A 22325-nucleotide genomic window follows, 5' to 3' on the forward strand; every position below is an offset into this window, starting at 1 on the left:
AATAGTTTGAACCCGAATTTTCTCATATGCAAAACAAAGTAGTTGGATCTCAAAGGTCCCTTCTACCTGAAACATTTTAGGTTCTATCATGGCCTGTTTGTTACTAAATGATTGATTTTTTTCCTACTTGCAGCCACTTTGCTTGCAGTAGAGTGGTGATGGGAATACAGGATAATAACAAGCATGTATATAGTACTTTGAGGTTTTCCAAACACTATACATGTTATCTCATTTGATCTTCACAATACCCTATAAGTGAGGGGCTGCTATTGTTCCCATTTTATAGATGAGGAAACTCAAGCTGAGAGGGGTTAAAGTATTTGCCCAGAGTCACACAGCCAGGGTCTGAGGAGGGATTTGAACTCATGTCTTCCTTAATCCAACACCAATGCTCTATCCAACATCCTCAATTTAGCTCTAGATCTTCAGTTTCAGACCAGTATGCTTACATCCACTAAGTGAATGAATGCCCTGTTCCTTTCCTACTCCTAAAGGAGGGACTATAAATATACTGTACTATCATGTGGGAAGATGTTTCTAGGTTGGCAGGTGGGTGCTCTAGTCAAGAAAAATGTGACAATTACATAAAATAACTCAAGCCTTTCATTCTATAAACATCTATGACACAAGACTTACATAAGAATTTAAGTGACTATTATCTTTCTCTCTCTTTCCCTTCATTCCTTGCTTACTTTCTTTTTTTTTCTTTCTTTCAAAGAATTAAGCTGTTTCAACAAACCTACAGGGATGCTTTGTCACCACTAATTAATGATGAGGCTAAGTATTTGATGACTTCTCAGAGCAATTTAGCTAAAATTTAATTCAAATGATTTTAATTAATAAACTGATTTTATCCTTTAAAATTTTACTTACATTCATATTAAAAATATACAGTATAACAATGCCAGATTTTATTTTATCCATTGAAATACATATGAAATAAAATAGATAACATCTTTTTTCAATTTCTAAAGATTATGATATTCAAAAATTAAAAACATTTTTTAAAAAATTTACTTCACACAAAATAAAATGAAAATATTTAAAGTATCTAAAAATCAAATATCACATTTAGAAACTTCAGAAGTTTGCAAAAAATTTTTTTATTTAGAGGCCAGAAAATCAAAATCATCAAGACCTTTTGGCAAGATTAATGCATCACTTGTCAGTCAATCAATAATTCAATAAACATTTATTACATGCCTACTATGGGCCATGCACTATACACTGAGGATATAAAAAGAGGCAAAAGAGAGTCCTAGCCTTCAATAAGTTCATGATCTAATGGAAGAGACAAGATACCAACAAATATATACAAAGCTACAGAATAAATAGTAAATAATTAATGGAGGGAAGGCAGTAGAATTAAAAGGAGGTAGGAAAGACAGTGTAAAAAATGGGAGTTTAGTTGGGACTTAAAGGAAATTAGATAAATAAGTAGTCACAGTTGAGGAGGATGAGCATTCCTGGCATGGAGAACAGACAGAGAAAATCCCCAGAGCCAAGAGATTTATTGTCTTGTTTTTGGAACAGCCAGGAGGTCACTGTCACTGGATTGAAGAATATGATTTGGGGAGTAACATGTAAGAAGATAAGAAAGGTGGGAGGAGGTTAGGTATAAATGACCTTTGAATGCCAAACAGAATTTTGCATTTGATCCTGGAGATTATAGGGAGCCCTGGAATTTATTGAGTGGGGGAGGGGATATGATCAGACTTGTGTTCTAGAAAAATCACTTTGATCGCTAAATGGAGGATTGATTTTAGTAGGGTAGACTTGAAATGGGCAGACTCATATATAATATTTATTAAAATATTTTTTAAAAATTCTTGCCTCTAATGGACTGAAAAGGAAATGATGTATACTATCTACCTATCATTTCTCCCTCTTTTTCTTATATAGTTTTCAAATCATATGTGTTTCCTGGGAGCAATAAATGTATTAATTATATGCAAATACCATGATCTTTTTTTTTATTTAGCCAAGGAGAAACTGAGATAAGAATTGCCTGAAGGAAGAGTCAGAAACCTGAAAAATATAAGCAGACCCAATGCAAATTTCCAAGGTCATAACAAATTTATGTAGGCCTAATAATAACTTCTGCAAAATTATATGCAAGGATGGAGGAATAACTATTCACATTTTGTACCTTAGGGATATATTATCTAGGAGATCTATGTGTCCTGAAAATAAAGTACACTATATTTTATGCATCATGTCTTATTTGACTACAGACAAAATTATCATCTGCATATACTAGAAACTTCTATAATCAGCTCAGAGTAATTATATTATTATTCATATATCATCATGCATCTGGTCTATCTAACCTGTAGGAGTTAAGCCATGATAAAAGGTGCAATAAAATATTAGAAAACCCTGGTTGAACATTGAACCCCATAATTCACCCAAACTTATTTTTGATTTATCCTTTGTCAGACTTATTCGAAACCAAATATAGTCCCCAACAACGAAAGATCAAATGCAGTATTTTTTTTACTCATTTAATGAACATCTCCCTAATATGCAAGGCACTGTTAGGAACTATGAACAACCTTTTTTTTTTTTTATTGATTTTGCATCTTCCAATGCAAGTCTATATTTAGCTCTAGACCTCAAAAGTTTCAGCCCAGTGTTCATTCCTATATCTACTAAGAAAATGTCTTGCTTGTTTATTGACCCTCAAAGATGGAATGATAAAGGATCAAAGACGCAGTGTAGAGGCAACATATGGGTCAGAAATATCAAAATGGGAACACATAAATCTGTATCAATATGACTACTTGTATCAATAACTACTTGAAGGACCAGCTGCATTCCAGGTGGCCTTAAAAAAGCGCAAATTCTCAGAAAGGAGCTATCTCTGACAGCTGAGAAGAGCAAGTTATGGAAGACTCAATTTCTTTGTTTTCTTTTTCTTTTTTTTTTTTTTGGCAATTGGGGTTAAGTGACTTGCCCAGGGTCACACAGCTAGTAAGTGTCAAGTGTTTGGTCTGAGGCCGGATTTGAACTCAGGTCCTCCTGATCTCAGGGCCAGTGCTCTATCCACTGCACCACCTAGCTGCCCCAACTGTATTTCTTTCTTGTCCAGACTGGAAGTGCAGCTATACCTACTTAACAGGGTTGTTGTGAGAAGCAAATGAGACAATATTTGTAAAGAGTTTAGCACAATGCCTGGAATATAGTATGCACTTAATAAATGCTTGTCTCATCCCCCCTTCCCTAACTCACAGGCCTTATCCCACTATAGATCAGCACACAACTTCTGACCTTATTTTTTTGAGAATGAAAAGACCTTACCAATCTTACACATGTCCCTCATTTCACCACTGAAGAAACTGAGGTCAAGAAAGGTTAAATGTCTAACCCATAAGAGATAGGCAGAAGGCAGTTAATCAACAAACATTAAGTACCTACTAAGTGCAAGATAACTGTACTAAACACCACAGATACCTGGTCTCTTGATTCCCATTTCAATGTTCTTTCCTGCATACTATACTGTCTGTGCACATGTAATGTCAACAATAATATACAATGCAATAATATTATAGTAGGAGGAAGTATGCTAAATAAGATACAAGTATAGAAAATCAAAATATAACCTTAAAGGTGTACTTTTTGTTTATTCAAACAATCAATGCTGTTTCCTTTTTAAAAAAGTTGTTTTTTAATGCAAAAAAAAGTCTACTAAATTCAAATGCAAGGTAAAAAACACTCATTAATTGAGCTTGAAAATTAAATAATGGATTTTAGTCTATGGAAAAGATTTAGTTATAAGTTAAGATTTAAAACAGAAAATTAAGGATTAAATTCAATGAAGTGACATTGGTTTTCCTGCCCTTATAGGAAATCCTGTCATATTTCTGCTGAGTCTGATTCTGGTATTTTTGGTGACTGAGCTAAATGGCTCAGTTCAATAAATGACAAAGTGGTCATTCCAAACGGATGAGCTCTATCACAAAGTATTTCTACTTTCATCCAAGTGAATGACTCAAGTGATTCCAACCAAAATGCAGGGAGGGCTGATTTATTCTAAAACATTACACATAGATCAGCAAATCAATCCACATATTCATTTATCAAAAGCTGATGGATTCATCAAGTTCCCCTCTCTGAATAATCTCAGGAAAAAGGCATAAAAATGTTTATATACCAGCTAAATTAGTCTTGGCTCCATCATTTCTTCTTTTTAAGTAACTTTTCAATTCTGCAAGCTGTTCAAGAATGACAATTATTGAGTTTTCTTGTTCATATTGGTTCTACCCTTAGGAGAAAGTGAGTATGTACAGCATTGTAGTGTAATGCAGAAAGTGAATATTCAAAAATTTAGTATACTAAGATGAACTTTTTAAAAAGTTATTTACTCATTTTTCAATGTCATCAGTTTATTTAAATCATTCAGGTTGGAGTTGTTTAATTGTACCCTTTATTTTTTCACCTCATTTTTATTTCTTCTTCTAGTTAGCTATTAATTTAGATCTTTTAATAAGATGCTTGTCTGACACAAACAACTGATTTGAGACTGATCCTTACATCAGAAATCAAATATATATTTTTAATTTTATAATAACAATTCATTATTTATTATGTTATTTGGTGCTCACAAAGCCCAATCCCTTGTAGTTTTTATATTCTCAATAAAAGTATTCATGACCTATAGAATGAAGCTTACATATTCCTCAATGTTTTGGCCATTCTCATTTTTTTTTCCTCCTGAGCCTTGTTTTCCAATATATTTTTCAATATCTCTTCTAGGCCTGCATTTGCACTGAAGTCATTTAGTATGAAAGTGTACATCCTTGCATCCTTCAATGATTGAGACCAATAAGCTGTTCTCAGTTATATGTGAAAGGTCTTGGAGAATGGGCAACATATTCTAGGACTGGAGAAGAGATCTGATTTTCAAGAAGAGGAAGACATCACAAACTAGAGACAAGTAATACTTTCAATTCCTAGAAAAATTCTATTACAGATCAATAAAAATATAGTGAATGAACACTCAAAAAAAATTGGTAATTGCTAAAAGTCAGCATGGAACCATCAAGAACAGGTCATTACAGACTAAACTTATTTCTGTTTTTGATAGGATTACTAATTATTTTTTGTCTTTGAACTATAAAAGTTTATTTGCATGGACAATGCAATCAGTTTTTGTGACAATGTAAATAAAAGAAACTATATAAATACGACATATATTTCATGAATTACCTACAACATCTGGATAAAGGTGCAAACTGATTTCATAGACCAAATAAACCTTGCTCTATAAACATAGTTGGAAAATACAGTATTTTTACTTCTAGAGAAAGAAAGCCAGCAAACAGGCTTGTGGCTTGCACACAGCTGAGTATGCAGAACCAGTAGGGGCAGCCACCCCCTCCATTTCCCCACCCACCCACCCCCCCAATCCTATGGCTGGGCCTCCAAGTCATTCTTATTCAAAGCCAGTTCACCTTTTCATTTTTCTGGAGATATCCAGGATTTTGTCCAGGCTCTGCTGCACCTTGGGCCTCAGGGATGTCTTACACCTTAGGCCTGAGGTTGGGGTAGGGATTCAATATCCCTTAGCTTTTGCTACATCTAAGCTGTAGGGGCTAACAGCCTTCACTAAAAAGGTGACACAGCACTGTCAAACATGCAAGTGTAAAAGATCCTACAGACATGCACTGTATGCAGACTGGAGAGGAATCTTGGAGCTCCCAAGGGGCACTAAGTATTAATCTTATTCAGTATCACTATATCATGAAGAGATTAGTAAAGACTAATGGGTTACTGGATGTTGAGGGAAAAGATAGAAACTGACTGGACTTGTGAATTTAGCCACATGACATTTGGTTTAGCCTGGGAAGATACAGGTTCTAGGCACTCAACAGAACTCTAGAAAAGGAAAACTCAGGACCATGACATCCTATCAAATTTGAAGAACAAAAGAAAAGAAAAGAAAAAAATGCAAGGGAATCTGTGACACAAGGTGATGGAGATTCAACATGGTGCAACTTCACTTAAAATTTACCAAAGGATTTTTTCTCCATAAAAAAAAAGGAAAAATGAGGCGGCCAAGAAAGCCCCTGACATGTCTTCCTTGGGCTCAGTTTTTCCTCTATTGCTCTCCAGCACCTCAGATCAGGCAGGCCACAGCAGTGATGAGCGCAGCTCCTTTCCCACTGCCATAGGATTACTAAATTGATAGATCAGGATAGTGTTGTGGATTAATTTACCTAGATTTCTGCAAAGCATTTGGTAATGTACTGTAAAACATTCTTGTGTAAGATATGGAGAGATGTTGGCTAGATAATGATACATTTAAATGGATTCAGAAGTGGCTGAAAGGCCAGATTTAAAATGTATTGTGTTAAAGTGTATTATGCCAACTCAGGAAATCTTAGGTTGAGTGCTACAGATCTTGTATTTGGCCTTGTGTGATTTAATATTTTATCAGGGACTTTGAAAAAGGCACAGATGGCATGATTTTCAAATATGTAAATAACAAAAAAATGAAGAAATCACTTTTTGATGAGTGAGGATCCAAAAACCACTGCAATATTGGATTATATTAATAGAGACAGGGTTTCTAAGACTAAACTGATGATAACCTTTGAATACTCTGTCATAATCAGGCCACATGTTGAGTATTATATTCTGTTCTGGGCATTACAGTTTCTAAAAGATGCTAATAAGTTGATCAATCTCTCAATGAGGAAGGATTGTGGAGTGCATGAGTCTATGCTATATGAGGATGAATTGAAGGAACCAGTGATGGGCATCACAGAGATGACTTAAAGGCTCAAGATAGCTGTATTAATGTATATAGCATGTGGAGGGATGCAATATAGGAAAGTAACTATACTTTCTCTGTTTGACCTCAGAGAGCAGTACCAGGTAAACTAAATTAAAAAAAAGAAGTAAATTCAGTCTTGATGATGGCCTTACAATTAGAGAATTGCAAAAGTGGATCAGAACACCTAGGAAGGAAATACATTGGACATTTTTAAGCAGAATCTGTAAAATCATTTCTTAGGGGTTCCTTTAAAGGTATGGATTGGACTAGATTGATAATCAGACTTCTTCCAACAACAAAATTCTGAGATATGTACATGCACATATACATACAAATTTTGTGCCTGTGTTCATGTATGTATATGTTGTATATGTGTGTACATATGCATAAGTGTGTATATACACACATACACACATGCACAATGAATCAATGAACCATTGAAGCATCTAAGGAAGCTAATGTCCTACACAATGTTGGTAATCTCCACACATGCAAAGTATATAAACCCAATTCTATTTTGAACTACATTTTCATTAGTAAGCAATCTTAGAAATTAAAACAATTTATCAAAAGAGTAAATAATTTATAGGATTTTTTTCAAATAATGCTATTTATTTGATATTTGCAATTACTTCCCTTTTGGACAAAACTTTAAAAGTAAATCCAATGGTATCTATGAAGTAGAGGGTTTTCAAAGGAAATTAAAAATGTACAGATGGTTTCAGGTAGTATATTTAAATTATTTGGGTAGAATGTTAGGCATCATTAAGTACTTTTGGAAAACCCGTTTTTTAAGTATATTTCACAAACATTGTTACAGGTATTAAAATATAAACATTAATAAAAACACCTCCATCAGAGGAAAGGTTAGAATCTTTCATGTAAATGAATCTCCTCATGTCTTTATTTCTAGTTATAGAATCTTCTATTTCTATATATATCTAATATGTTGTTTATATATTATCCTTAGTCATTAAAGCAGGTCCTTTGGTGAAATCATTTTATTATTCTACTAAAATGTTTGGTTGTTACTTTATATTCTTGAAAGTATTATAAATTATTTATCTTTCAAATATTTATATACATAAAGCATTTCAGAAATTCATACTTAACTTTAAATTAAAAATAATTTAGATCTCCAAGAGATTTTACGCATTATCTCATCTTATTGCTTCATGTTACATATAAGAAAAATGAGACCTAAAAAGGTGGGTGCTGAAAAGGTGCATTTTGTCAGTTTGTGACAATAAGGTAAGAAATGACTTAACTTGAATTACTGAATTTTTCTTGTAATGCTGTTTCTTCCTAAGTTGGCACCATTTTAGGAAGCTGGATATTTCATCATATTTTGCTACCTTTTAATTAAAAAAAAAGAATCTTCATATTTAGAACACTTACCCCTTAATGCAGGCAGCAGGTACCTCTCTTTCTTGTCATCACATTTGTTACATTCACTAAAGTACTGGAGTAAAAAGACATCGACAAGAACCCACATTAGGGAAGTGGCTAAAGCCACTTTGCAGTAAACAAATCTCCTCATGGCTCTCCTTGATTTCTAGTTAACACACAAAATAAGGGCAGCTGCTACTGTGTTGAATCCAAGCCACAGAGATAAAGATCCAGCATGAAAGCAGGGGCATCCCACTGTAATGAAAAGAGAAATTTGATTTACTGTGGACTCTGTTTTTTTGTGTTTTTGAAGTTGCAAAATAGTCACATATTCAAGGTCCCCAAACACTACATTACAAAGAGGTATTCAGATTTTTAACTTTTAAATATTAAATCACGAATCCAATTAAATGAGATTTACAAGTATCCTAGAAGTCTGAATTTCTAACATCATCTGATTCTAAATTTATCTCTGTACATCTGTGAATCTAGCTAATTCACTTCAATTATCTCTATTTTTTGATCTTTTAAATGTGATTAAAAAACTACAATGAACTGTAAATAAAATATCCATAGTAGTAGCTGACACAATGTTAGATTTTTTTTTTTAAATTCTGGCTTTTTGATGGAGGCACAACATAATCATGCAAAGTAATCCAAATTACCTTCTGCTCCTTTTCTGACATACACTCCTATTTGCTGAGATAAACATAATACATTTTTTCTAATCTTAAGTTTTTTTTTTATTTTTTTAACACTTAGGTTGTTTTTTTTTAACCTGTGAGGAGTGTTTGTGTGTCTAAATGCACAGACATTCAGAATGACTTACAGTAGTTCAAAAAATGACATGAATAAACACTCACTGGTTGTACAGTAAATGACTCAAAAAATTAAAACTCAATCATAGCACTTATTGTATCTAAAAGACTCTTTACAATTGTTTTGCAAATTTCTTTGTGCAAGGTAGATATGTAATTCATTTGTTGAAAGATATATCAAATAGAGTTAAATATAAAGACACTAGGAATATTTCACAGATCTTTGTCTCAGAATGGAAAAATTAAGTTTTGATTTCATGAGGCATAACATCTTTAAAACCCAATCTCTGAAGAAATGGTAGGTGACTTATCATGCAGCAACACAAAACTGTCACAACCTACTTAGTCTAGTGCGCATTTCAGAAAACTTTGCAAAAGGCTCACAGTTAACAAAATACATAAGAATGTATTATGCGAATTCTAATTCTGATAAAATTTATAAACAAGTTGACTATCATTGATGAAGAATGTAGCAATGTCCAGGGTTTCAAATGCATGGAATTGTTTCTTTTTAAATTATGATTTGGGGACTTCTAGGGGCAGAATCAAGATGGTGGAGGAGAGAGAGCATTCAACGGTCTCCCAACATTCCCCTCTAAACAACTTTTAAAGAAAGCCTCAAAGCAAATTTTGGAGTGGCAGAGTCAATAAAAGGTCAATGATGGGACTAAGTGGTAGAGACAGAAGCAACAACAGCTTTAGAAGCTCTCAAGCCAAAGACAAAAAAGGGACTTCACAACTGGTCAGAAAAAATTACAGGGTACTGCAGTACTAGCACTGGACTTGAGACCTGATGCTGTTTAACAATTCCATTGCTTATATCTACTTATGGGTCAGAGTTCAAGGGCAGAGAGGAGTAGTTTCAGTCAAATGAGAGTGAAAGTCCTGAGAGGCATTATCACTTTCAAGCCCACGAGATCAGAGACCTAGAACAATAGCACCATTTCTGCTTACAAGGGAGAAGAGATTCTAAAGAACAATGTTGATTGCAATCCCAAGGGATCAGTAGACCTTCCTGTGAAAGGACCAGGGAGTAAACCAAGAGAACAGTGACCATATCTCTCCTCAGGTCACACCATGTTGGAAGCACCAAAAAACTTCCAAATCCCCAGAACTAGCTCTAACAATAGCAGTGAGAAAAAGACTGAAAGTGTGAGCAAGAGAGAGTGAGAGCCCTTTATTCCACTTGTTGGGAACAGAGCCCAACATTAACATAAAGTTCCAAATTGAGAAACTGAATGGAAAAAAATAGCAAACAATAACAAAAAATAACCTGAGCATAAAAAGCTGCTATGGTGACAGGGAAAATTAAGATACCAACTCAGAAGAAAATGAAGTCAAAACAGCTACAAGCAAAGCCTCAAAATAAACTGTTAATTGGACATAAGACCAATAAGAACTCCTGGCAGAGCTAAAAAAAAGATTTTCAAAATCAAATATGAGAGCTAGGGGGAAAATTAGGTAAAGAAATGAAATTAAAGCAAGGAAATTATGAAAAGTAAAAAGAAAAGTAAATTAAGAGCTTTTTAAAAGAGGCATAAAAATACTGAAGAAAATAATACCTTAAAAAACAGAATTGGTCAAATAGAAATAGAGGTACAAAATTTAACTGGTGAATATAACTTCTTAAAAAAAGTTAAGATGAACAAATGGAAAAAGAGCTCACTGAAGAAATGATTACTTAAAATTAGAATTGGGCAAATGGAAATTAATAACTCCCCAAGATATCAAAAAACAACTAAAAACTAAAAGAATGGAAAAAATAGAAGATATTGTGAAATATCTCATTGGAAAAAACAACTGAACTGGAAAATGGATTGAGGTGTGATAATTCAAGTATTATTGAACTACCTGAAATCCATGATCAAAAAGAGTCTAGACATTATAGTTCAAGAAAATCAAGGAAGAATGACATGATATTCCAGAACCAGAAAGTAAAATAAAAATTGAACGAATTCACCAATCATCTCCTGAAAGAGATCCCAAAATGAAAACTCCTAGAAATATTATAACCAAACTCTAGAGTTCTCAGGTCAAGGAGAAAACATTTCAAGCAGTGGTCAGAAGCAAAAGAGACTTTAGAAGAAGGATAGGATAAAAAAAAATAGAGGATAAACAGAAGAAAATATGTGTAGATAAATGGATGGAGTAATCATAACTATGAACATAAATGAGATGAATTCACCTATAAAAATAAAAGCAGCAATCAGAATGGATTAGAAACTAGAATCTAACAATCCATTATGATTTTAGACTTTGTTTACTTTTAATCTAATGCTACTTTATAGTAAATTCCTACTGTTAAACCAAACAATTTACTTGATTCATTTTTTATTTCTATGCAGATGATTCTTAGATCTATTCATTTAGTCCTAATATCTCTCCTGACACACAATCTCACATTTTGAACAACTTATTGGTCATCTCAACATGTCCCAAACTGAACTCAAGATCTTTACCTAAAACCTTCTCCTCTTCCTAACTTTCTTGTTACTATTGAGGGCACTACCATCTTCCTAGTCATGCAGGCCCACAATCTTGGTAAAATCTTTGACTACTTATTATCTATCACTCCACCCAAATCCAATAGTTGTCAAGTCAGTGATTCTACCTTCATATTATCTTCCTTCTATTCCTCTAAAACTGCCACCACCCTGGTGCAGGCCCTTGCCATCTTACATCTGGACAACCATAGTAGCCTCAGGTCTCTTCAGTCCATCCTTCACTCAGATGTCAAATTGACTTTCCTAAAGAACAGCTCCAACCATGTTAGCCCTCTCTTAAGTAAACTCTATTGGCTCACTATTTCCACCAGGATCAAGTATAAAATCCTGCAATCTGACTTTTAAATTCTCTGATAACCTGGCCCATTCCTATATTTCTGGTCTTCTTACACTTTACTTGTTTCTACATACACTACAATCCAATAACACTGGCCTTGCTATTGCTTGAACATTATACTGTATATCCTGACTGAACTTTTCCCAATGTATGTTTCCCCTTATCTTGAATTCTCTCCCTCCTCAACTCTGCTTCCTGGATTCTCTAGCTTTCTCTAGCTAACATCCTACTTCTACATAAAACATTCTTGTCCTCACTTAATGCTGAGACTTTCTAATTTATCTTGCAAATTTCTTGTTTGTAAATAGTTTTTTTTTTTCAAGTTGTCTCACTCATTAGACTGTGAGATCCTTGAAGGAAGGGACTATTTTTGCCTTTATTTTGTATCTCCAGTACTTAGCATAGTGACTAGAACATAATAAGTACTTGAGGAACACTTAGTGACTTGACTAGTGCAATATCTCCATTCATACAAATAAATTAAAACAAAACACTTTGTCTGGATTTCATGAAAAAGTTTCCATCAAAGTCCTACTCTGATGCACCACAGAGGCACAGATGTAACTCCAGGTTTTCTAATAGTGTCATTAGAATTTTAACTCTGACAATTTCTTCCAAGCTGAAATGATTTTTGAATCAGGAACTCTATGTCTGCTATTCAGTGATTTTTACTGAATTCTGTGACATCTAGTTGCAGAAGTTTGGCCACAAGATGATGAATTTCTTTTTGGCCATAGAAAGTCACAAAGACTATCTAATGAACCACAATGATATCAAAATGTATGGCAGTTGAAGAAATGCTTATACTGTCCAAATCACAAAACCTTAGAGTATTTAAATATGATTGAAAGGAGATTAGTCTAAAAATTAAAATGGACAAAAAGCACATTTTCCAGACTATGACATGTAATTGATCAAGCAAACTGTTAAACTATTAGTGTGTGTATATGTATATGTGTTGTATGTCAGTGTGTGTGAGAGTCAGAGGGAGAGAAAGGGAGAGAGAGAGGGAGAGGGAGAGGGAGAGATTTGAAGAAGAATGAGCTAAGCTGATGACTATAGAGTAAGCAAAAATTAAGCAAACCTATATTTAAATTTAGGGAATTCAGCAGAGTTTTCAATGTATGCAAACTTCTCAATAAAAATAAATAAATAATCACAAATACATCTCAAAATCTCTCTTTAGGATAGGAATATTTTTTTTAATCTCACTATCTTCCTCTGAATATGAACCCACATCTTCTTTTACATCAAAGTACCTATCAATGGTTGGATTTTCCAAAGAAGAAATCAAAATTATTTATGGTCATATAAAAATGCTCTAAATCATTATTGATTACAGAAATGCAGATCAAAACAACCTCAAGATATCATTTTACACTTACCAGATTGGCTAAAATGATAAAAAGGGAAAGTGACAAATATTGGAGAGGATTTAGAAAAATTAATTCATTGTTGGTGGAATTGTGAGCTGATCCATCCATTTTGGAGAGCAATCTGGAATTATGCCCAAAGAGTTCTTAAAATACCTATACACTTTGTGAATAATAAGAGAACATTACATACAGTAACAGCAATATTGCCTTAAGAACAACTTTGAGCAAATAAGTTATTTTGTCTATTATAAATATGCAAATCAACTGTAAAGGACATATGTAAAAAGACATTATCTGCATCCAGGGAAAGAACTGATAAGTGGAAGTATGTATAGAATAATTTTACATATATGTATATATATATATTTTATATGTATATGTATGTGTATGTATGTATGACATTCATATATATATGTGTGTGTATATATGTGTATATATATATGTGTGTATATATATATATATATACATGTCTAATGATAGCCATCTCTGGGGCAGGGGGAGGGGAGAAAAAATGAAAACAATTACATGATTTTTTTTGTATATTTGAAAGGAATGGCAAGTTGTGCATAGTTGATTTGCAGTTTCATTTACAATGATTTTTTTTTAAATTGTACCATGTTATGGAAATGTTTGTTTTATTTGATAATTAAAAATAAAAAATTAAATATATTTTGATACAAATATTCTCTATGTGTTGCAATATGGCTGTTAATAGTAATAAAATAATAATAATAATAATAATAATAATAAAACATTGTGGATCTGAGTACCTAATATTATCCCCAAATAATCAATTACCAAATGTTCTAGACTTTACCTCTACAACATCAATTATTCCCTTCTATCTATTTCTACACACACTACCCTAGTTTAGGCACTGCTCAGTTCTTAGCTGTATAATGAATGTTATGGCTTCAGGCAATAAACATGGATAACTGCCAATTAAGTGTGAAGGATCATACTAATTCCTAGGAATACAAAGAAAGGTAAAAGGTAGTTCCTGCCCTCAAGGAACTCATAGTTTAAAGGTAGAGACAACAGTCAATCCACTATTTATAAACAAGCTATACACAATATAAGCTAGAAATAATCATGGGAAGAAAGGTGCTAGAATTAAAGAAGAGTAGGAAAGGCTTGTGCAGAACACAGAATTTTGCTGAGACATGAAGGAAGCCAAGGAAGCCAGGAGGCTTATATGAAAAGGAAGGAAGAATTCCAGGCATGTGAAACAGGTGGTGAAAATATTAGAAATAGGAAATGGAATGTCTTCTTCCAGGAGGCTACTTGCATGAAGGCCACTGTCACTGGATGACAGAGTACACAGTTGGTTGTAAAGAATAGGAAGAGGGGGTAGGGGAGGAATCTTATAACAGGCTTTTCATGCCAAACAGAAGACATTATATTTGATCCTGAACATGATAGGAAGGAAGAAAACAAGCATTTATTAAAAGCCTACTATGCACCAAGCATTATGCTAAGTGCTGCACAAATATTATGTCTTTAAATCCTCACAAGAACCTTGGAAGTTGCTATTATTATCCTCATTTTACATTTGAGAAAACTGAAGCAGACAGAGGTTAAATGGTTTTCCCTGAGCCCTATAGTTATGAAAGTGTCTGAGGTTGAATCTGAACTCAAGTATTCCTGATTCCAGGCCAAGTGCTCTATTGTACCACATAGATGCCATAATTAAGCCACTATCATCTGCCTAGTCATTAAGCTACTATTTCTAAAGCCTAGGTCTGACCATGTGACACTCACTGACTGAAGAAGCTTATTGGCTCCTTATTGCTAGTAGGATATCTTATCAATTTCCTGTTTAACATTTAAAGCTTTTCAAGATATGATCCCAATCTATCTTTCCAGAGTTATTTCACTTTATTCCCACTCATATGCTTTGTCAACTAAACTGGCCTACTAAGTGTTCTCCACATTTTATATTTAGCCTTCTGCCTCTGTGCTTCTGCACATGCATTTCCTCATACCTGCATAAAGTTATCCCTTCCACATGGCAACTTTCCCCATCATGATTTCAATATATTGCATTGGCATAAGAAATTAAATAGGGGTGGAGCCAAGATGTCAGAGGGAAAGCAATGACTGTCTTGAGCTCTCTCCCAAAGCCCTCCAAATACCTAAAAAAATGGCTGTAAACAAATTCTAAAGCAGCAGAACCCACAAAAAAACAGAAACAAATTTCCAGCCCAAGACAGCCTGGATGGTTGATCGGAAAGGCACATTGCGCCGGGTGGGGAGAGGAGTGCAGCTCGGCATGGGCACAGGCCGCAGCGAACAGTGAGCAGGCCTCAGAGGACTGAATCTCGGGCAGTTGTGGCAGTTTCCAGACTTCTCAACCCAGGAACACCAAAGACAACTTAGAAGGTGAGTGGGGAATGTCTGTGTCTGGGGTGAGAGAGGAGCTAGGTCTCAGCCACAAGTCTGACTGTGCCCGGGGCCAAGGCTTTTTCTTGAGCTTCTGGCCCACAGACTGAGGGGGAATCTAGTGGCTGATCAGAGTGGGACTGCAGGGATCTCTTTGCCAGTGCTGAGGCAGGAATCTCTTGCTTTACTGCTGCTAGGATCTGGGTCACAGTTCTGAGGGACAGTCCTGGGGCAAGGAGGAATGCTGGTGTGGTGGAGCTTGTTGTGGCTGTGGAGAGGAAACACCTTGCTCCTTATCATACCACCTTGGAAGAACTGAAAATTTACAGGTCCCTAGAAGTACCTCTGAAAACAGCTGTACAAACCCCCGAAGCTTGAGACAGTACACTCTTCACATTGGAAGCAGACTTTTACCTTAACAAAGAGTTTAAAACTCAAGTAATTGGTTGGGATCATGAGCAAACAGCTCAAAAAGAGTCAGACTATATTATCTTACTTTGGTGACAAAGAAGATCAAAACATACCACCAGAAGAAGACAACAAAGCCAAAGCTCCTACATCCAACGCCTCCAAGAAAAATATGAATCAGTCCCAGGCTTTGGAAGAGCTCAAAAGGGATTTGAGAAGCAAGTAAGAGAAGCAGAGGAAAAACTGAGAGTGATGCAAGAAAATCATGAAAAACAAGTCAGCAGCTTGCTAAGGGAGACCCAAAAAAATACTGAAGAAAATAACACCTCAAAAAATAGCCTAACCCAAATGGCAAAAGAGGTCCAATGAGGAGGAGAATGCCCTAAAAATCAAAATTGGCCAAATGGAGAGGGAAGTCCAAAAGCTTACTGATGAAAATATTTCCTTAAAAATTAGAATAGAGCAATTGGAAGCTAGTGACTTTATGAGAAATCAAGACACTGTAAAACAAATCCAAAAGAATGAAAAATTAGAAAACAATGTGAAATATCTCATTGGAAAAACAACTGACCTGGAAAATAGATCCAGGAGAGAGAATTTAAAAATTTTTGGACTATCTGAAAGCCATGATCAAAAAAAGAGCCTAGACATCATCTTTCAAGAAATGATCAAGAAAAACTGTCATGATATTTTAGAACCAAAAGGCAAAATAGAAATTGAAAGAATTCACCAATCTCCCCCTGAAAGAGATCCCCAAAGGAAAACTCCTAGGAATATTGTAGCCAAATTCCAGAGTTCCCAGGTCAAGGAGAAAATATTACAAGCAGCCAGAAAGAAACAATTTAAGTATTGAGGAAACACAATCAGGATAACACAAGATTTAGCTGCTTCTACATTAAGGGACAGCAGGGCATGGAATATAATATCCCGGAGAGCAAAGGAGATAAGATTACAACCAAGAATCACCTACCCAGCATAACTGAGTATAAACCTGCAGGGGGAAAAAATGGTAATTTAGAGAAAGAGAGGACTTTCAAGCATTCTTGATGAAAAGACCAGAGTTGAATAGAAAATTTGATTTTCAAATACAAGACTCAAGTGGAACATGAAGAGGTAAACAGGAAAGAGAATCATAAGAGACTTATTAAGGTTGAACTATTTACATTCCTGCATGGAAAGATGATATTTGTAACTCATGAGACCTTTGTCAGTATTAGGGTACTTGGAGGGGAAAAAATTATATGTACATATAGATATATATATATATATATAGATATAGATATAGATAAATAGAGGGCACAGGGTGAGTTGAAAATGAAGGGGTCATATCTGGAGAATAAAATTAAGGGGTGAGAGAGGAATATACTAGGAGAAGGAGAAAGGGAGAGGTAGAATGGAGTGAATTATCCCACAAGAAAAAAAAACAGAAAAGAAAAGGCTCTTACAGTGGAGGGGAAACAGGGGAAGGTGAGAGGGAATGAGTGAATCTTATTCTCATAGGATTTGACTTAAGGAGGGAATAACATACACACTCAATTGGGTGTGGAAATCTGTCTTACCCTACAGGAAATAGGGAGAGAAGGGGACAAGAGAGCAGGGGAATGATAGAGAGGAGGGCAGATTGGGAAAAGGAGTAATCAGAAGCAAATACTTCTGAGGAGGGATAGGGTCAAAAAAAAGAATAGAATAAATGGGTGGGTGGGATAGGATTAAGGGAAATAGAGTTAGTTTTTCACAGCATGTCTACTATGGAAGTGATTTGCATAACTGCACATATATAACTTATATTTAGTTGCTTGCCTTATCAATGAGGGTGTGTGGGGAGGGAGGAAGGGAGAAAATTTGAAACCCAAAATTTTAAAAACACATGTTTAAAAAAAACATTTTCACATGCAACTGGGAAATAAGAAATACAGGAAACGGGGTACAGAAATCCATCCTGCCCTACCGGAAAATTGAAGGGGAAGGGGATAAGAGAAGTGGGGGAGAGCTAGAAGAGAAGGTAGACTAGGGGAAGGAGTATTTAGAATGCATGCCATCTTGGGGTGGGGGGAGGGGCGAGATGGGGTGAAAATTTGGAACTCAAAATCTTGTGGAAGTAAATGTTGAAAACAAAAAAATAAATAAAAATTTAAAAAATAAAATAAAAAAATAAAAAAAGAAATGTGAAAAAAAGAAAAAGAAATTAAATAGGAACATTTGGGGAGTTTAGCAGAAGCTGCAGATGACACATAAAGGCCAGCACACAAAACAGAAAAATTTTAGAAATTTAAAAATGCATAAAATATGCATGTAGCATTACATTATATCAATATATTTTGTCTTTTAATACAATAAATATACACAATTTCTTTTTTACAGTTCAAATATGATCAGATACTTAACCCAAATTTTAAAATAAAATACTGTAAAAACCTCATAAAAGAAAAAGAAAAAAAAACTCAGGCTCCTTTTCTGGTATGAAGGGAAGGTCAAAAAATATTTATTCTGATTTTCTAGATCTTGGGGTCAGTGCACCTCTAACCCCTGTGATATGAAAAGGATAACTTTACTTCTCTCTCCTTATCTCTGCATCTTAGGGTTCCTAGAAGTGTTCAAGAATTGGATGTAGTGGGGGCAGCCAGGTGGCACAATGGATAGAGCTTCAGCCTTGGAGTCAGGAGGACCTGAGTTCAAATTCAGCCTCAGACACTTGATACTTACTAGTTGTGTGACTGTGGGCAAGTCACTTAACCCCAATTGCTTCACTCAAAAAAAAAAAAGAATTGGATGTAGTGCCATTTGCTTTAACAGACTTTTCAGGATTACCTTAGTTGTTAGCCCACCCTCCCAAATTAATTTATAATTACTTATTTGTGCTTATTGTTTCCTCTCTCTTCCTTCTTCCCTGCCCTGTAACAGTCTCTTTATGACATAGACACTTTTCTTTTTCTTTAAATCCTCAGCACTTGGAACAAAGATTGCCTGAAAGACCTCATCAAGGACAATTAGGACTATAAAAAAGTAAATTGTTCCTATAAACACAATGAGAGACAGAAGATGAAAAAGCCAAGTAGCATGAAGGTACCTCTGCAACATTAGATGAACAGAAAGAATATTTCTAGACAATTGGGTATGTTCTCTATGCAGAATTTATGGAAATTCATGAATAATATTTACATGGGCTGGTGAGGTGTTTTATCTGAATCTGAAAAGGAACTATTCACACCTGTGAAACCACAAATTCATCAAAGTTTCAAAGACAATATGGAGGAAAAGGGAAGTTGGTTATATCTTATTTCATAAAGATTATTTTTTTTACTTCTTAAATATAAGATGCTAATTAACTACATCCTATTATTCTTTGTTTTCTGAGTAATCCTTTTGAAGATATCATAGCTTCAAAACCTAAAAACACTAAGGAAGAGTAATTCTCAATAATATTATACTTGTTATGCATATGAATTCTAGATTTGGACCATGAAGTCAGTCTCATGGACAAATCTTTCCTAAATTTTAAATCCCTTCATAATTTACTGTCATGGAGAAAGTCCCTTGTGAAACTACAGTAGTTTCACTTATGAAAATGTAAACCCTAAGTTCAAGGGAAGACTCGTAATTAGAACACCTGTGGAAGTAGATCTGAGTTTTATTCCTCATTATGGCAGAACTAGGCATGGAGCTTGAATTATGTCACTCCACATCATTCCTTTTCAATTGACTGAAAACCAATGTGAGTAATATTCACTGTGTTTTCTACCTTAATCAAATGTCATAAGGATCAAAGGAGATTACTAGGTAAAGTAAAATTTTAAAGTACAAAGCATTATACTTTATTAAAATAAGAAAAATCAGAAATCATTCAATATTCAATATTAAAATTTAAAGATAGGTATATTTTATAATAAATGCTGAAAGGTTAAAGTCATTGATAATTTCATTTAGAATATTGTAAGAAGAAATTAAAAGTTAGAACTGCTATATAATTACTTTATAATTGCTTCAATATTTTTTTAATTTAATAAATCCATCAGTTTTCTATGTATAAAATTTTATAGTACTGAGAGAAAACCAACTTTCTTATTTGATACGAAAACAACCAGCTGTTTCATTCTTTAAAAGACATATTCATGAGGTTATCTTTCCATTCTGCCAGCTGACTCTTATATCCAGGATAGTTACTGTCATTTTTCCTAGAGAATAAAACAGGAATATTGCATATAGAATTTCAATATTATTCCTGCTTAAAAGAACAAATAATAAAAATGAGATCCAAAGTGTAACAAACACTATGGATCACATCAACCCAAATGTAATTTGTTTCTTTATCATTAAGATAACTAATACCTACATGCTTCTTTCATTTCAATATTCAAACCAAGAAATAAGCATTTATTAAACACTTACTATATACTAGGCACTATGCTAATCTCTGGGGATATATTCATGATTTCTGACTTTTATTTTGACTTATTCTTCCCAAGTCTCTGAAGCCAAAGAAACTCAAGCTTTATAAAGCTAGTAACTTACCAGATCTAAAAAGGATGTATAGAATCTACATAAACTACAAAATCTTCTATCTCAAAATACAGAATTATACCTCTGCCCCAATTTTCCTAGGTCTTGGTTATTTCATTCTTGTTTCCTAATGGGTCAGGAACATCTATATCCTCCAATAGAAAAAAAAATTTAAAAATGAGTTAATTGTGGTAAATATTTGGTGTTGTAACATGCAACTGATATAGTCAGTTTATGAACATGCACACACACACGCACACATATTTCTAGCTTTAGTGACAAGATGAAAAAATGTAGGTAAGGAGATTTGGATCTGGTTAAATAAATAGGACACAAATGGAGATGTACAATAAATATAGTTGCCTACAATTAACCACTTTATTTGGTCTTTGTGCACATCATATGTTCTTTTCAATGTGAATGATGAATGAAATTGAAGAGCATATTATGTATAGATTAGATGCTAAACTGAAAATTTACTATAAATATCTCTGCATTAACATAGTAAGTACAACATATGCCTTATTTGGAAGGATGAATATTGAGGACAAGCTCCAAATAAGTCTTCAATTTATAAAAATAATTCAACTTACAGTTGCTGTTTCAAAAATGTTCAATAACAGGTCATTTTCTTTTTCCAAAATGAATGATTGATTTTTAGATCTTTTTTTTTTGTACAATGGGGAAAATTGCTAAACTAGTTGTCAGATGAATTAGTTTTTGATACTGTTTCTTCTACTGCATGATCTGGGGCAAGCCACTTCGTATCTGTTAGCTTAGGTTTCCACATCTCTAAAAGAAGGTATTGGACTAGATGGTTTTGAACTCCCTTCCTGTTCAAAATCTATAATCTTAATGCAGAGATCAGCACTTTTGTGTTGAACAGAATGCAACAGAAAAAGGCACCAAGTACCCAGAGGCAGTCATTAACAAAAGATAGTAACAAACTTGCTGGGTGAAATAGGTCAAAATTCACTATTCCCTTCAGTCTGCTCCACCCATTCCAGTCTCTGATTTTCATAGAACACCAGAGAAAGCTTGAAAGCAATCTCTGTACCTAAGCTTCTTCATCCAGTAAGTTTCCTTGGTCCTGGCAAATATTTCCAAGGGATATGATTAGAATTGAAAGGGATTTCTGGATGTAACTCAGATAAAAGTTAAAAATGAGTCAGAAGAGACATCAGAGAAGCAAAGTGAAGTGAAAAAGATAGATTTTTTTTTCTTAACCTAGAATATTCTGCTCAGTTTTGTTGGTTGCTGGTGTGGGTGTGGCAACACACAGCCCTTCCATATGGGAAAAGAACTTGAGACCCCTTTTTGCCAAAAGAAGCTTACTAGCTGCTCTACCCTAGAAAAGAATAGCATAGAGGAGCAACCAAGCCTTCAAAGGCTACAGTCCAACCAAAGGTAGCAGACAACAGTACAACAATCAAGAAAACAGTGGATAGTGATGATACCACTCCCAATATAAATGGTAGCATTCAAACTGGAGAAGTCATACCCCCCAAAAAAGCAGCAGAAAGCAGCAAAGCATCATACTCAGAGGACTCCACAGTTGTAGAGTTATGAGTTGCAACAGTCATACATGAACCCCGGCTACACATTCCTCTATCTGGCAGTCATCCTGCCCTGGTTGTACGTGTTCCTCGTATATCTACTCCTTTGTACGTGCTCTTACATGTTCTCCATATGTATGCCCTAGTAAAACGGTAACCTAGTGTACCCAATAGGTGTATGTGGAGTTGTCTTTTCTTGTTTCTTAATGCTTTGAACAAATATGCTATAAAAATTCATTAGTTGAGGCTTTTGATTTATGGCTTTTAGTGGTTGCTGTAC

The 22325-nt window shown here is 34.5% G+C and overlaps 1 protein-coding gene across 1 annotated transcript in view; it reads right to left on the reverse strand.

Moving 5' to 3' along the window:
- LOC114045905 (polypeptide N-acetylgalactosaminyltransferase 13) overlaps positions 1 to 22325 on the reverse strand; it is an 816024-nt gene that overhangs the window by 703477 nt on the left and 90222 nt on the right. The window contains exon 2 of the mRNA XM_027866100.1: positions 8177 to 8422. Within this exon, the coding sequence (XP_027721901.1) occupies positions 8177 to 8318 (142 nt within the window). The 5' untranslated portion in view covers positions 8319 to 8422. The remainder of the gene's footprint in view (positions 1 to 8176; positions 8423 to 22325) is intronic.

This window comes from Vombatus ursinus, unplaced genomic scaffold (assembly GCF_900497805.2).
Source record: "Vombatus ursinus unplaced genomic scaffold, bare-nosed wombat genome assembly UNPS02014779.1, whole genome shotgun sequence".
NCBI classification, from domain to species: Eukaryota; Metazoa; Chordata; class Mammalia; order Diprotodontia; family Vombatidae; genus Vombatus; species Vombatus ursinus.